Source organism: Filicampus tigris, chromosome 6 (assembly GCF_054856515.1).
Source record: "Filicampus tigris isolate MCC_2025a chromosome 6, RoL_Ftig_1.0, whole genome shotgun sequence".
NCBI lineage: Eukaryota > Metazoa > Chordata > Actinopteri > Syngnathiformes > Syngnathidae > Filicampus > Filicampus tigris.
In genome coordinates this window covers 23625242-23643116 of record NC_141222.1, presented here as the reverse complement: position 1 = coordinate 23643116, position 17875 = coordinate 23625242, and the positions used below count along the sequence as shown (strand labels likewise).

The 17875-nt window shown below is 43.3% G+C and overlaps 1 protein-coding gene across 5 annotated transcripts in view; it reads right to left on the bottom strand.

Annotated features, from left to right (window-relative positions):
- The window catches only part of rbfox2 (RNA binding fox-1 homolog 2), a 38788-nt gene that overhangs the window by 10794 nt on the left and 10119 nt on the right, over positions 1-17875 (bottom strand). For 3 of the 5 annotated variants that reach the window (XR_015087108.1, XM_086033138.1, XM_086033136.1), the window contains exons 3-6: positions 5269-5475; positions 3404-3577; positions 2965-3018; positions 2788-2880 (exon numbers count right to left, since the gene is read on the bottom strand). Coding sequence is in view for 4 of the 5 variants with exons in the window: in XM_086033138.1 (XP_085889264.1) it covers positions 2788-2880; positions 2965-3018; positions 3404-3577; positions 5269-5475 (528 nt within the window). In the remaining variant the exon portion in view is untranslated. Of the gene's footprint in view, positions 1-2787; positions 2881-2964; positions 3019-3403; positions 3578-5268; positions 5476-15323; positions 15704-17875 lie in introns of those variants that run through there. The other 2 variants (XM_086033139.1, XM_086033137.1) reach the window with 2 other exon arrangements.

Sequence of the window (17875 nt, the reverse complement as noted above, 5' to 3'; positions counted from 1 at the left end):
CATCGTACATCAGCATAGGTGAGCACAACGAGCCAATCAGCAAGCATTGAGGCAGCAACAGAGGAATCCAAAAAAAAAAAAAAAAAAAGTCGGCAGCCCTCCCGATCGCATCGTACAGAAAAAAAAAACAGGAAGAGGGGGAGACAGAGAAAGGACAGAAAGACAGAGGGATGCAGGTGGAGGAGCCAGTCCACACGAAAATACACAGAACACATACGATGTGGAGAGAAGAGTGAAACGAGCCATCCGAATGTGCAGACCTTCTCATGAACAGACACACGTACACCGACTAAACATATATGTACACGTGGAAGACAGATCACATGGAGAACGAGGTGAGAAAGAAAGGAAAAGAAAAAAGAAAACGGTGGGGGGGATGCAAATGTCATTCCTGAACATAAAAATAAATAAATAAATAAATAAATAAACCAATAATAAATAGATCAATCAATCAAACCGTTGGTTGTGAAACACTGCCGGGCGTCCCAGTCAGTGGCGCACAGCAGACCTCAAAGCAGCACGCGACTAACGCACACCATCAGAACCAAACTGGTCAAAAAGGCAATCAAGAAGACCAGGGAAAGACAAACTGCTAACTCGTCTATTCGCGGGCCGTTAAATGCCCTTCACTTGCACGTGGACTCAATTTGAACCGCTCGCACCCACTTTTCGTCCGCGCATCATTCTCGATCGTCGTCCCTCTACAACTTGTCTGCAGGGTAGACGCACAAAGTGATGATCGGCCGCTACGTGAAACGCGGCCACGGCATCCTCTCCGCTACAGCTAACATAGCTCTCATGCGTCAGCATGCCGTCCCGCTAACGTACCAAAATGCAACTACTGGCTGCAACATGACAAAGAAACGACACAGAACCATATGATGTCATACAGATGCCAAAAGAGAGAGAGCGAGAGAATAGAGAAAAGAGAGTAAACCATGCAAGGAGACACAGCTCTGGAGTTCAATGCAGTTAGAGAGGTGATTGGAATGAATGCATAAGAAGTGCTGCGGGTCATAATTGTTGCACTTGCAGATAGATGCGGTACATTCAGTTACACAGGTGGCCTTCATTATGCCATGCGTCAATTGCTATTCTCCAAATCGTTTCATTCTCCACCTCCCCAAACAATCACAGAATTAGCCAATCAGGACCTCTCGATCAATCGCCCGTGGCTGTCATTTGGGTGCATTTTCTTTTTTTTTTTTATTGCTCCAATTGGGGCGGATGGGGTGAGGGGAGAGGGGTTTCATTCAAAAGATGATGCCATGTACACAACTTACCGTTGCCGGGGGAACGGCGTGAGGACACGCGAGCAGTTACCGTGGAGACTGACAACAACAACATACAAAAATCATCAGGGAAATAGAGAAAATATGTGTAAGAAAGAAATGATGAGCCAAATTAAAAAAAAAAAAAATAAGGAAAAACATAAAATCGAAAGAACACAACGATAATGATGAATCACCTATAAAGAGGAAGTGATGTCACATGTAAACAGTCGCCTACATAAACCAAGCCAATCCAGCCACTCTAAAACCACGACACGCACGTTAAAATCAAAGAAAGAGTAAACACATGGAAACTGATTTAACGCTACCGGGGAGGAAAACGAGAGGAAAATTTCAAATAAAATGTATTTCTGCTCTCCAGTGTGATTCGGATTATATGGCGGGACAGAAGAAAATACAGAGGTATGTGAGGGCGGGAGGAGGTGCGTTGTGTGTGGGGGGGTACACACAAAGACAAAGTGACAGACAAACTGACTGGCACAGTGAAGAAGAGTGGAGAAAGATGACGGACAGGAGAAGAGAGGGGATGATAACGAGCCGTCCACTTAATCATTCTCCACCCACGCGCGGACAGGAAATAGTGCTGCGCATTCACAATCACAACCATGCAGAGGAGCTCCACTTGCAACAAAAAGAATAAACACAACACGGCAAAATGGCAAAAAGCACAGTGTGCGGTATTTCAGCTTCAACACTACTTGCCACAAAAAAACAAAAAAAAAACCTAGCTCATGCTGGCAAAGGTAAATGAAAAATAAAACCACAATGTGATTTTTTTTTTTTTTTTTTTTTTAAATAAAAGAAGTGGGGGATGCAACAATGAGTGTAAATAATCTTTGGAAGCATCATAAATGACACCACACACCTCTCGGCAGTCTCATTCCCAAACAGTGGCCCTTGAAGGCCACGCCATGCATACGTCCCTTCAAATCTTTGTAATTAACATCATCTGCCGTCACGACCCCATCCATGCAGCATTCACTAAACTCCTAACACCGGCAAGCACTATTTTCACAAAAGGCTAATAACAGGCCCCTGCACTCGACCAGAACACAATAATAGCCACTCATCATGATCAAGGATGGAGTGATGGTGGAAAACTGTGAGGGGGGGGGGGCTTTGGGAGAACAAAACAAAAGTCCTCCATGCTTGTGAGGGAAGCGGATATCGTCAGCCACCGCATCCCCCCCCCCCCCCCCCCGGCCATGCCTGTCCGTGCTCCCACTCCACCCAGCATGCTTTGCAAAGCACACAGCTTTGAAGAAACAACAAGAACAAGAGTAAACATCGACGGGAAGTGGCGACCACGCGGACGCCAGCGTGTGCGCTGATGCACCATGCTCGAGTGAATGCAGACGGACGGGTTAGAGTTGAACACAGAGCAGCCAACCGGAAAACGCCAAATGCCACATTCTCATTGGACATGAAGGGAGAACAAAAGGAGAAAAATGGCCATCTTCAAATGAAATACGAGGAGGTGGAGGGGTTGAGTTACCTCAATCTTACGTCCTTCCACCAGTGTACCATGAAGCTTCTCTCGGGCCCTCTCCGCATCTGCACTCGTCTCGAATGTTACGAAACCGAAGCCCTGGGTGAGGAGGGGGTCACGCTTCTGAATGTAGGGTTTGTTGACATGATTTGAACACGCACATTGTTGCTCCGGCTGTCCTACCTTGGATCCTCTCTCGTTGAAAATGATCTCCACGTCAAGAATCTTGCCGTATTGCTGCGACAAAAGAGGAGACGAGAAAATGAGCATCAGAGAAGCGGCTAGTACCGCATCTCACCACAAGGTGTCAGCACTGTTCAAGCATGGGGAGGATCTGGCAGCGAGCCAGATGGGAGTCATTCCTCCCATATGTCTTCCACATGTGTGCGCCACATTCATGCACATGGACGGATTTGACAAAAAGATCAACCTTGTTTACACGTTTCGATGGCGCAGAGAAAAAAAGAGAGCATGCGGATTTCAAGCGACACAAATGAAGGGCAGTTTGGAAAACAAGGCAGGCAAACGCAGAAGGGCTTTAACGGTCCAAAGTGATTTGTCATGTGATGATTCACGGTGGAAAAGGGGAGCCGAAAAACGGTGAATAATTCAAGCCGCATACCCCAAACATCTGCCGCAGGTCAGGATCTCGGAAGCGGAAGGGAATGTTGGACACGTGGAGGCGTTTGGGTGTCCCCTTGGCGTCTGAATCATCTCCGATGCTCCCCCCGCCGCCGCTCCCTCCTCCTCCTCCTGAGCCCGACTGGCCATCAATCTGCGAGGAGCCATCTGACTGCTGGGCCGCGGGGACGAACCAGGAAGGAAAGAACACACAATGGGAATAAATGTTGTCATTTACCAATGTATTGTTTTGGCCGCCTCATGTGAGGGACGAATGTGACTGAAAGTGAAAAGTGACATTTAATAATGCCAATTAGGAAAATATAGATCAGCCGGTAACAATATGTCTGATTCACACAAGAACATTAATATCAACTCCAGTATTGATGCAGGTTATTTGTTTTGCTTGGGAAACTTAATCTATCATGCGCTAAGAGTTTGGCGCTACTGTGACATGCTACAATACATTAATGCTATTAGCCATCAAAACAATTACTATTGTATTCTGATTGATGTTTTGTGCTTAACTCTTCATACAACACACTCACCGATTAGATGTGGAGTTTCAACAAATTGGAATACTTTTACCCAAGGTCGGTTTAATTATTTTGACTCAGCAGATTGGGTTGAAGATTGGATTTGGGTGCCACTTTGGACAGTTGTGTACCAAAGTTCAAGTGAATTTAGCGCACCATTTATTAGAAAAGCCTGGATAAAAATGGGTTGGTTGTGTCAGGAAGCATCCGCTGTAAAAGCGGTGCCAAACATAACATTCGAGTGACTTGCCGTGGCCACCCATGAGCGGGGAGGGTTGCTTCTGCGTTTAGCTGTTATGCTGCACGCGAATGGAAAAAGCTGCCAACAGAAGCGGTCAGCCCAGAATGTGAATGCTTTTAAATCCAGGTTAAAAACTTTGACCCCAAAAAAATCCCCACCTTTGATTATAAGGACTTTTAGACATTTTTCCATTTTTTTCTTCTAGTCATTTTAGAAACTTACTTTCATTTCTTTCCTAAAAGTAGTAAGTAAACAACAACAAAATCTACAAATAGGTGATTCTAGTGAATTTGCCAAAGCTGAACCACAACTACTGTATGAAGGGGCCCTCTGAATAGCTTTATTCAGTTTATTACAATTATTTTTAAAGCAATATATGTGCTGTCATGCGATTACAATTTTTTAACTAATTGCAAAATTGTTCATAATAGATTGCGATTAATCGCATTTTTTCAACTACAATTTTCTACAAAGCTTGTAACAGATATTTACTTTTTGAATTTGTATGGAAAAAAATTAAATGCATATTTCGATTCAAAGACTGTTCTTGGATCCTTGAATACGATTCTTAGATAGACATAAATACATACACATTTCACTAAATCTTCATTATCATTACCATTCACTGTTGACTGGCTAGGCAAAATCTTACAGCCTACGACAGAGGTCACCCACTCGAGGTTCTCGAGGGCCCATATCCTGCATGTTTTAGATGTTTCCCTCCTTCAACACACCTGATTCAAATGATCCGTATCGTTATCAGGATTCTGAAGAACGTGCTGATGAGCTGATCCTTTGAATCAGATGTGTTAGAGGAGGGAAACATCAAAAACATGCAGCATGCATGAGCCCTGGAGTCGGTGATCTCTGGCCTACAGCCTCACAGTGAGGCATCCATTTAAATTATAGTTAGTTACAAATAAGGCTTATTGCCCTAAAACGGACTAGCTACAGTAACAACACGAATTCTGCATTGCACTATTAGATCAAGCGTGGTTTTTTTTCCCTCTAATTTGATGAGACAGAAAATACCCACAGCATTTTAACATGTCATGGGATGCGGAGAAGAAGAGGGAGGCTGACACTCACTTGGCCACTGAGGCTGTTGACAACATTGACGACACTGTTCACTGCTCCGCCGGCTTCCACGGGGCCCTGCACCGTGCTCGCCGCATACAGGCTGCCACCGTAATCCAGGGCAAGGCCGTTCTGGGGAGGGGGCGGAGGAGGAGGAGGGAAGGCTGCGAAAGGCGGGGGTACGAGTCCCTCCTGACCAGAAGTACTATCCTGGGAACCCTGTTGGAAGGGAAGGGTGAGAAGCTCAGTTGGCAACCTTCCATCGAATCTTCTACCTAACCCGTCACCTGGCCGCAGGCATGCCACTTTTCCATCAGTTGAAGTCATCCATGCGTGATTCAAATATTTGCACACACCCCCCTGCCCCCATATGTGTGCGTGGAAACATGTCTCCACCCAACATCCATCAAATATTCACTGCACACATCTATTATTGAGGGTCACATGCCCCCATGCTCAGTGTTGTACAATCGCGTGTACCGTGCCAGCACACACACTCGCCAACATCTCTACATACAAACCACCTTTGACACGCAAACACCCACACACCTCACGCAAACCCCGCCAACTGTTAGCATGGAAGCCTGCCCAAGTGCCCGTTAGTGGTCCGGAATATACTTGTGCGAGTTACAGTGTGCGCAGGAGAAAAAAAAAAAAAAAAAAAAAAAAGCAGGCACAAAAAAGAAGGCTATGATGAACACACACTCGGAGCTGGTGGCGTTGGGACGGTTACCCTAAATGGTCACAGGCGAAGGACAGAGACTGGGGGAGGGGTACGGAAGGTGATGAGTGACGGAAGAAGGATGGCTGTGCAGTGGTAAAGAGAAAACTTGACTTTTGGGTCTATTTTTAACTAGCCACCACCTATAGCCTAGGCTCATTCCATCCCATTGACATATTTAGATGTCTGGTACTGAATGAGTTATTTGTCCCTCCACAGTTTGGCCATTCAATCCCAAGAACTTATTTCTATTTTTTTCTATTTTTTTTCAAACGTTAGTGTAAAAGAGGGTCTGAAAATGTCTGGCAGTAAATGAGTTACTATACAGCACAGTGGTTAACAATAAGATAGTCTTTGCATCAGTCACTCGCTTTCTTCGGTGCATAACAGGGCCACGACCTTGATCAAGACTAACACATAATCAGTACGCAGCATGGTTAAAATAAAACATACATGAGGTAGTTCAACAGATTTAAGATAATAATGAAAACTATTCACCTCTTAATTATTTTCAACTTAAGGTTGTCACCATTAGGTGCCATTGAGACTTTCCCAAATTGTTGAGATTTTCCTGTCAATTTCGTGTTCATCATATTACCGCAACTACATTTTTAGCTGTTTAAAATGCATATTGGTCAAGAAGGGATGGTGCTATCTGTGTATCCGTAATCTGTGTAGCTCCAGGTATTGGGGCTACACCTGCATTTTATTTGGTATTCTAAAATATTTTTATAAATTATTTTCTCAGTCCCCCTATGTATCAGTCAAGCCCCACCTTTAGCCCCGGGAGAGAAAAAAAAAATCCCGCCGTGCCTGTTGGTCTAGCTCCCACACTTATTTTGTTTTTAAATAAATGAACTGCAAACTGACATGCAAATAGCAAAATAGTGAGCTTTCTAACATGCTAGAGATTGTTGGCTAATGTTAGCAGTTAATAAGCGCAGGGACCTTCACTTAGCAAAAATTCTTTAGCTAGCAAGCAGATTGCGTACTGTATACTTTTGGTTTCTGAAAGGTTTTTATATCAACTGATTAGGACAGAGTGGATACGTTAAGCTTGACAACATTTAATCACACATGCAGCATATGATAAAAATTCCAAAACATTTTCAATATTTATTTTGCGACTATCCAGTGTTTAGCCTCCATTGAAGAGAGACAAAATGCAAAAATCACATACGGTACATCCAATGGAAAAACAAATAATAAAAGGGTCTAAAAGACCATTACAATCGCACTTGGTATGAGTGCAAATGTTCGGCAACTTAAAACCTCAGAGTTTCATTATTCCGCTACATTTTCATGATGACTGAGTGATTCTGATGAGGACACCAAAAGCACTTTAGAGGGATATTTACAGAGTTCATTCCAGGATTCTAGTCAATCTCTGGTAAATTTGCATTTAGAACTAATCTCTAATAAGAAATAACAAATACTGTACAATGCAATGTTCCAAGGTCAAACGGTCCCAATCATAAAATCTGTATTTACTGTACAGGCTGCGTTTAAGTAACACTTAAGGGCACAAGAGTAAAAACTTGACCAGTATGATGTTAAAATCTACAAACAATAAAATAGTCTAACACTAAGGATGTATTGTTATTCGACCTCCGGCAACTCCTTTTCTCACATTTTGATTTGTGCACATTTGTAAAATGTCAAACCAACAATAACACTTGGCACATGGGAGTATTATTAAAAGTATTCAACTTTGTGTTTTCATCCTTGCATTCTGTAGCTGATCTAAGCGCTCGTGAGGTACATTGAAGGTACGCTTGCTGATGTCTTGTGACAATAGCAGGTGGAACTTTCAAGGTTTGTGTGACTTTCACAAAAATTTACATTGACATCAGGAGCGTTGAACTTTTGAGGTAGCACTGTATTTGCCGTGCAAGAATTAAACACTCACAAGCCGCAACCCCTCCTCCTTCATCTCCTTGTAACCTCCATGCGGCCCTCCTACATCTAATTATCCTTCCCATTCACCGCTGTAATGAAATTACACTATCATAAAAAAAGTAGTCCTAATGAGCGTGGCACTGTGGTTAGGTCATTTAGTTAATTGATATTCACTTGCCTTTCACACTAAACATCACCTCCAAAAATGTGCCGTGCTTACCTGACATCTGGTGGGCTACACGGACTTGTGTGTGACAGGCTGCAGTGATGCCCATCTGAGTAGCACAATAGATCTCTGTCCCTTTGGGAGTGTTGAAAGTGTGTGGGAGGGCGTGTACGCACGCGTGTTTGTGTGCGTGCCATCTGTCTCACAGCTTTTGACCTTTCTTGGTGACACACCTGTGTCACAGGCCTTTATTTCAGCGTCAACCAACGGACCTCGGACATACGGCCGTCACGACGGACGACTTTCACTCATCATGTTTCTATTACATATCCTATCTTCTTGTCTCGCTTTTGGCACTAGGACATCAGTTTTCCACTGCACTTATATTACCTCGGTGTGGGTGGTCGTCATGGCGACGCTGCGCGAAACCACTGCGGCATCATTTACAAAGTGGAACATGAGCCTTTTTTTTTCGTGCTAAACAGCAGCAAAAAGTCACTACGCCAGCAGACAACTTGAAATGTTTACAAATTATTTCAGCCTGTACAATCTGCTCCGACTTTGCTTGTGTACTATTCGAATCAGTCCACAAACACAGCACAGTAATCCATTACAACAGGGGTGTCAAACTCATTTTTGTCAAGGGCCACATTATAGTTATGGTTTCCTTCGGAGGGCCGTTATGACCTGTGACCTCAAATAAAAGGTATAATCGCCTCATATTACATATACACAACAAATTGACAAATAGCTCGTTTTGAAATCAGAGGCCAATAAAAACTGGTTTTAAAAATATTGCATTTATATCAAAAGGGGAATGCGTAACAAAACTGCTTGTTAGGGGATTATCAGCCAGGCCGATTCTCTGCCTTTTTTTAGAAATCTGATGGCTGATAATAAATCCATTTAAAACTGCGTTAACTTCTAAGAACTATTTATGTAAATTTTCAGTTAATTTTATAAGAGATTGTACTGACCTTGGCAACATTCTGCACCCTTCTGTTTTTGTTTGAAATCAAAACAAAAAAATAAGTGAAATTTGAACATTTGTATCATTTTGAAATTTTGGAGAACTTTCTTTACTTTTGAAAATATAGGGAGCTATTGTTTAAGTTTTCATTTCACTTTGTAAGACATGCTGATGACCCTGGGAGGGCTCTTTTTGTTAGAATTTTGCAACAAAGATGTATATTGGCAAAAATGTATAATAATAATCAACATTTTGTGAATCTGAAAAAAAATTTTCAATAAGCATACGCTTGAATACATTTAAGCAAAGTTAAGAGTTGTAATTTTTTTTTTATTTTGACGCCAATATTTTCCTGTTTGCTGAAAATGAATATCGGCTCCAAATATCGGTTATCGGGCCTCCTAGGCAACTAATAATCTGTATCGGTATCAGCCCTGAAAATAACATATCCTTCTATCTCTACTGCTTGCAACATCTCGACATTTTTTAAAAAAGATGGCAATTTGCAATTTTGGTATTTTAGCAAGAAACATGAAGTCTATGCATATAATTTGGTTTGGCGGGTCACATAAAATGATGTGGCGGGCCAGATCTGGCCCCCGGGCCTTGAGTTTGACACCAGTGCATTACAATAATCAAAGTGAATACATGTTTCGAATGCACACAAATACTGTCGCCGGGTTTGCGACCAACTCTGCCGCACATGTGCTTTTCCAGAAATCCCCGAAATGATTCCCTGCTGGAACGCAGCACCAGATGAGTACGGTCGCCACATTACGGACCAGCGTATCCAACTTCATTCACATGTTCAGAGAGCAGCTGTGCGCACTAATTTCAACCCTGCGGCTTTACAGACATCTTGCGATTTCACCTCATCGTGGAGCGCATTTTGCCATGATAATCCTAGAAGAATTTACTTTTGACAGATGAAACTCCTAGATACAAGTCAAATAGTCAACATGCATTTCTAACAGTAATTTGGAGGTGAGCTGTAATCATGCTCTCTTAAGATGGAGAGTTTTCAGCCGCAGGGGAAAAGCAAAGCATACATTGCAAATATGATGACCTCATACTGCAACAACTGCAGTCAGCAATTGGGTGAGGGATGAAAATGATAGCGGGCGACATGCATGATTGTGGGTGACCCGGTGAGAACTAGCCTAGGTGATAAATACAAAGAAACTAGAGCTGCTCCTGTGTCTTAGTAGAAAGGGAAAGTTGATCACCTGGCTCGGGTCGGACGATGAAACATGTTGACGGCATCAATGAAGGACAAGCACGAGTATATCAAGTATCATGTAAGTATGTACTGGGATGTTTACATTCATTTGAGTTAGGAATGACTTCTAACATCTTTTCGGTTCTACTAAGACTGATTCACTGTTTTGGTCTTAAATATAATGGTGCTATATTTATACCTGTATGACAGTTCAAAGTGATGAAATGTTAATTAAAAATGTTTGGAGAAACAGAGTGTTATCATTTTTTGGGTTGTTTGGGGGGGGGGGGGGGGGGGGGTTTCTTTGAAGTACAAACAAATGGGAGGCCACCCAGATTCCCAGAATGGATTGTGCTGTGATGGATTGTGCTGTGGTCGAAACAGAGGACTCAAAGTATAGCATTAGCATAATAAAAAAAATGATCCAGTTTGGCATCTGTCCTGTGAAAAACACATGTACAATTTTGTCATTTATAAAAAAATAAAATAAAAAAAAAATTTAAATCACGTTATCGGGATGTCTATAACGCAGAAACCCCATTAACGTAAACATTGTAAAAATGAAAAAAAAATGGACGTGTTTCACAGGACAGTGACGATGTACTGAGTTGGAGGAGGGTTGAAGATCCATGTGTGAACCAATTCACTTCCACACCTACCGGTTCAGGGCACATTGTACAAAAACCGGCGGACACTGTCCAATTTGTTGGTAAAACCACCCTCGGAGAGACTGTGGCGATGACTCACAACTCACTTGACTAATAATGACTCAAACTTGGGCAACCTGTGATGCAACTCAGACGGGCAGTCATTTCAGGACTTCATGCTTTCATGTCTTGGCCAAAAAACTAATGCATTATCGGATGGCATGATAAGGGGTTTTAGAAAGCTGTTGCGCAAACATAAATCAACAGTCTTGGCTGGGAGAATGAACAGCCCAGGCTATGGATGTTCTTTTAGAAAACCAAAATAGAAGCGGCAAGACAAGCCAAAGAAAGCCTTGTGTTTTTTGTCCTGCGATCGGCCTTGTCGGATGACAAGCATTTTAGCTGCATCTCAGCAGCTTTTTTTTTATTACCTGAAGCACAAAGTAAACATCCCACGAGCCATAAAAATAGTATATGCCTGCGTATGGCTCATGAAAGAAACGCCGTTGACCCATCAAGGTACAGGCGGGCCTTTTTATGGCTGTGAACGGCCTTTGTGATTCACGTCTATTGAATAAAGACATACTATACTAGATGGCAGGATAAAAAGTGAGAGGGGGCATTCTTGTGGGGAATTTTAGCATCTGTGTCAGCACTCAGATTTGTGCATGCTTTGTTTGTGTCCATCTTGGGTGCATATCGGCGTGCGCATACGCTCCTCCGGCGTTAGGGCATTAAGGCTTGTTTAAGCGCACGCCCTGGTTTGGCTAAGCAAAAGCGGCTCAGAGCGGTAGCTCGAGCTGGCTTACTTTCGGGTCAGTTAGCAGCGGCAAGTGTGTCTGAGGAGGCATGTTATAAAATACGCTCGTGCACAGGAGTCGGCGGCGGAGAGGCTGACACGGCAAAGAGAGGGCAGCGCCGGGTCATTTCATGTGAAGACTGGCGTTTGGCGGTCTTACTTGGCTGGGCCATTAGTGTACATCCTAATTCAACTTGATGGCAGATTCGATTTCAATGTGAATTGCAAATTACATCTCAATAGGCGCATCTAAATAAAATTGTTTAAATAGGAAGTCAACCCAAACATTTTTTTCAAGAACATATGCAGGCCTACTAGTTGAAACAAGACATTCTGATAAATATTGCGTTTGTGGAATAAGAGTTAATCTACTTCCTTTTCGCCGTCTCTGGGGGCGGCCATTCTGTCACTTCTGTCGATTGAAAATGACATCACAGTTGCTCAGGGCTCAGGTAACGATCAATCACAGCTCACCTGTTTTATGAAGCTGAGCCATGATTGGACGATATCTGAGTATCTGTGATGTCATTTACAGTCGACAGAAGTGACAAAATGGCCGCCCCCAGAGATGGCTAAAAACGGGTGGATTTTGCTGCTAAACTCATATTCCACAAACGCAATTAATCAGAATGCCGTGTTTCAAGTAGTGGGCCTGCATAGAACATATTCTTTAAAAATATATATTTGGGTTGACTTCCGCTTTAAAACAGAGTGGAAAACTATTTCATCAGCCCAAAAATGAAACTCAGATTTACCACACAGTGAAATATTTGACTGACAATTAGATTTTTTTTAATTCTCCAACTATAGCTGACAGCAAAAAATATATATAATTCAACACCTTTAAAAAAAAAAAAAGATCAAATAATCAAAATGATTTTAAATACAAAAATTAGGTATGTATTGGCTTTATGAAAAGACTGTTTTACATTTTGAATTAAACAACTGAACTAAATGAACCTTTCTATAACATTCTACTGTGCCTGATATGCATTTGCAAGTGTCCGCTGGCGGAAAGCGAATAAAGTTCCACAAGCTGTAAAATAATAGTCTTCAGTCTGAATACTGTACATGCCTGTAATTATCTTTTGTTGAAATGTTGAATTTCATGTCAGTGGTTTAACTTCCCATTTTGCCCTTTGGCTCCACGGTGTTGCTACCAAAGCTGCAAACAGCTGGAAAACCATTTCCAACGTGTCTGCAGCATACCGATGAGCCAGGAGACACCCTCTTATTTAATTATTCCATCCCACATCACCCCCATCCTACATCGCTCTTTCTCCTCCTCCCCCCTTCATGCCGCTGTTCTCCCTTTCCTCCCACTCGCCGATTCGATTCTTTACGCTTCATAAAATCCAGACGGGACCCTCGCATACGTGCCGTCCCCATTCGAGTCAATCGAGCTCATTTGCCTCATAGCAACAGCATTTTAGCGACATCCTGGCCCGCCCTTCCACAGGCTTGTCCGTCTCCTTATAGGGTAACATGTCTGCTCGTCAAACAAACCCCTCCCTATCCGCCCCCGATTTTTTTTTTTTCCTTTTATGGTTTTAAGTCTGGAGACACCCCCTTCTTCTACTGTAAATGTGTGCAGGCCTGTACACACCTCATCACTGACTTCAGCTGCCCCCGCCTCTATCTGCATCAATGGTCGGCTGGGCTCCGCTGCCGCAACGTATAAAGGGTAAACAACAAAATTAAAAAAAAAAAAAAAGCCACTGACATTATTTGTCTTCTTTTAATCCTTATTAACAGCTGCGTGCCACCTCAAAAGAAACAAGCGCAGGTGAACAAACAAACGCTGACATCATTGCTCGCCTTTTTCAATACAGTAATATACATAGTCTTATGTCGACGGCATAATGTCAGCAGGTGGTTTCAAATAGGTACACAAACGAGCGACAGGGCAGTGTTCTCACTGGCACCATGCGGCAAGTCAGCGAGGGCAACCCCCGATCCATTTCAAAGGCGCGCAGATGCCTCACTGCGAGCGCTTTCGGAGCAATTAAGGGAGCAAATTGCTGCAAAGGAGGCATAAGCGTTTATGCTGCACCGTGAAAACCTGAGCCAATTCCCTCTCCTTTCAAAAAAAAAAAAAAAAAAAATTGAGGCAAAGAGCAAAGGTGTTTATCTAACATAGCGGTGAGATCGACGGTCTCCCTCACGCCTCGAACCATCTAACAATCTGTGCAAAATGAATGACTCATCCCAGTTGCTACGGCAACACAGCTCATTGGGATCATTTAAAGACCGTTATTGTTAACCCTGCGAAGAATCGATAAGAAGATTTGGAGGTGGAGGAAGTCTGTGTGTTTGCATGTGCGTGCGTGTGTGTGTGTGTGTGTGTAGGGGGCGTGTTGATGTACGCTTGGCTGTGTGTGTTTGCAGCAGGTAGGAGGCTCTCCCTTGCTTGAGGGCATAGGTGGGGCTTGAGAAAATATTTCAGCAGTGCAGCCAGTCACCTACTTAAACTTTGTCAGGCTCAAAAAAGGCAAAAAAAATAAAGAATCACATTTTGTTGGATTGCGTTGGTAAATTACAAACTTGCAAAGTCAGCATAACACAAAAATAACTCTCAAAAGGAGCTTCTGGCCCACTGTATCCCGAACAAGTCATCCCTGCATAATGTTAGCCTCATCATCCGGCAGGCTTCCCTTGCCGGGGGTGTCCCGTCACCTTTTCCCAAATAATCCATTTCTATTCTTCCTCTCTTATTCTCTTCTCCGTGTGCCCCATCCCCCTCTTCCAGGGGCTCTAAAAGGAAAACATTGAGATAACAGCTGCCAGGGCCCCGGGGAGAGCAGGAGGAGGGAGAAAGGAGGTCAAACAGTAAAGAGAGCAAGGTAGAGCTGAAAGAGGAGCACACACGCGATGAGAAACTGAATTAGGAAACACACACACGGTTCCAACTCATCTCGAATGAAATATGAACAGTTCCAACTTTTTTTTTTTTTTTTTTTTTACGTAAAGTGCGCACTGCTCACGTTATTGAAGATGTGTCGAGAGCCAGTAGAGGAGTGTAAGAAGGGAAAGCAACTGTTCTGTGGACACCTGTCCCTTTTGCTCATAGGCAAGAGTGATGTACGCAGACAGCTGCAGGGGCAATAAAGAGCACTTTTACACCCCCCTTCCACCCCCCCCCCCCCCCCGTATTGCTTTGAGAGCCCAGCAGCCATGTGGCGAGTTTATCAGCGAGGAGAACCGCAGCATCCAGCCAACTGCACTGTACCGATCGCATAGATATCTCTGAGCATACATAATACATGGCAGAATAATTTCTGGCAGGAACTGCTCTGATGTTCACATTGCGTGCGCTTCTGGCTCCGGGCGGAAGAACAGATGCCACAACAACAGCGTTACCATCCATCGCCACTCGAGCGTTTGGCCCTCGCAAATATATCAAACGGCAACTTTGGACGTTCAACACAGGGGGGGGGGGGGGGGGGGGGGGGAAATAAAACGAGCGGAGCGCTGGAGTGAAAGGGTCAAGTGGAGTCCTCCCCACCCCCCGTTAGTCATTAATCAGCGCGTCATGCTTGATGACAGTCCTGCGAGACTGTGGCGGACTGGCACGCGGAGCCTTCGCAAAGAGAGTCATCGAGCATCCACACACGGGCGCAAGGCGGCGGGGAGGATAAACACTCACCGACAACACGGAAGGATAGTAGAGTCCCATCATCGTATTGTGAGCAACACCGCACTGTCGTCTCTCCTCCTCCTCTCTCACTCCGTTCCTCTTGTCACGCCGCCTCGCTCGCTCGCTCTCCCTCTACTGAGCTCGTGTCACCTCACCAGCTCCGTCTCTTCTTGTCTGTCTCATAGATTCAAAATCTCCCTCTCTCTGCCCCCGCTCGCCGGGTCTGCCCTGACAGCTTCCCCCCGCCTCCTCCTTCACTGCCTCCTCCTCTTCCGCCAGCCGCCGTCCCTGTCACTTTCTCTGCCTCGCTTCGCTTTCTCTCTTCCCCTTGTCTTTCTCTCTCCCACTCGCGCCCTCTTTTCGCTCGACACGCAGCCGTCTGTTTTGCCGCTGTGCCCTTGCCTGCTCATCTTTTCTGTCTCCTCTCTCACCCAGAGACAACCTAGCCGCCCCTAAAACAACCCCACCCCCTGACTCTGTCACACCTGCACACTCGCCCCTCCCCTCCGCTTTCCATCGTAGTCCCACTAACCTCTCTCTCTCTTTTGCTCACTCTACGAACATTCTCCTTCCCCATGTAGGTGAGTTAACTGGGACTGATGGCACTCGTGGGAGAGAGACGCCTCTCCTCTCTCTCTCTCCGCAAACCAGACCCCAAAACAAAACTTGAAAAGCAGCATCTATCAGCTAAAGTAAAAAAAATATTTAGTATAACACTAATCGCAATATATTAAAGGTTAGTGATGTCTTAACACCATGCAAAGGCTGTCCCACTTGCAATACGTCTTCAAATGCAGGCCCTATGTTTTATTTTTCCAGTAGCAGCGGATATAGTGCTACTAAGTTGGCATACTGTACACAATATTTTTATTTTTTTTAACCACTGCTAAGCATTGCAAAGAATTTCAATGTAGTGACAAAGTGGAGAGTGCACTACTCAGTTGCAACCAACAATGGCGCTGTTGCTCTTTTTTTTTTTTAAATAGTTTTTTGCAGTATACTGGCAAGTCCGAATTTAGAGTTGCGCATCTTCAGTGTAGTACCACGTTGTGCCTCAACATGCCTAGCAGTTGTTTACATGGTCTCTGAACATAGATTTTCCATCTATTGCACATGGGTCTGGAATGTATTACCTGTAGTAAACTTAGAGAGAAAAAGAAAAGAAAAGAAAAAAAAAAAATTGGGAATAGTTGAACAAGGAAATTCATTCAAACAAACAACCCTCGGATAACATGTTGCCACCAAGCATTGTGACATAAGGGTTAGGGTAGAAACCCCAATTTTCCCAAAGTCAAGTCAAGTCAGATTTAGTTATATAGGCCTTAATCACAAGAAAGTCTCAAAGGGCTTCACATGCCCATAGTTGTCAAATATTAACGACATTCCCTGATCTTAACCACCAACGCTCTAGCCTTTCCTTATAACAAGGATTTCAAAAAAAGCAGAAAAACAACAACTCATAGCGCTGATGGAAAGTTTTTGTGGGTTTGAAACAGATCTTTTTTTTTTTAAAACCACGGGATACCTTGAAAATGCTAACTGGCTCATGCCTAAAAAAAAACTTTTTTTTTTTTTTTTTTTTTTTTTTTTTTTTTTTAAATCAAGGACACGTTGTCTTTCTTGAGGTATTATTTTAAAAAAAAATTAAATTAAATAAAAAAAAAATCTTGCTCCTCTGCCTCACCTACAAAACATATGGGCATCAATGCCATGCTTTTACTTGGCAATGCAATTTGGGTCCTGCTCAGCATTTGGTTAACCTGAATCATAAGGTACAATCCAAGATGGATTTAAAAAAAAAAAAAAAAGCATGTCTTTACCAAGATGAACCATTTTCCTTGACTGTCAGAGAGCTATTAATTTAATAAGTTTATCATTGCAGTTGCAGTCGTGTATTACTCCACTGCATGCTCGCTCAATTGTTTAATACAAAAACTATCAATCTGAAGTGACTCAGCTGTCATTTACAACTTACAGTATAAATTCCCTGCCAAGCACTTATGCCAACAGACAATAAATCAAAGCTGCATCATTCTTCTCTCCATTATTTCAGGGGTCTGACAAAGACGATCACATCTTTCAGGTAGTCTATTAAACTGTTACATGAAAAAGTTGGTCCCATATTGAAATATTTTAAAATCTCCTGTACCAGCGAATCAACCACAGATGCCTCAAATTTAAATAATTCAGCTCACATGCAAATGAGAATTCTATCATGCTTAAATAAAGCCATTAACAGTGCATGGATGTAATGGAGGAGTTAAGCGTCGCCAATTTCATTAAGCAGGCAGAGCACGTCTTTCTTCACACATTGAGCTTCTGATGCTCCCCAGGCTCTTCCTTCAGGAGTCTTTGATCACATCACCTTCACACCACTGTTGACAGTTTAGCACCTCTGCAATGTGGGAACATCTTCTACACGCCATCCTTGTCTTCCTCCCAGCCTTTTGTCCCCATCAACGGCTAGTTGGCACTTCAGTGTCCCAAAAGTAAATTGGTCTGACTGGCTTTAAGGTCAAGTAAAGGAAAGCCCAAGATAGTTGTGAGGTTTTTCTTTTTTA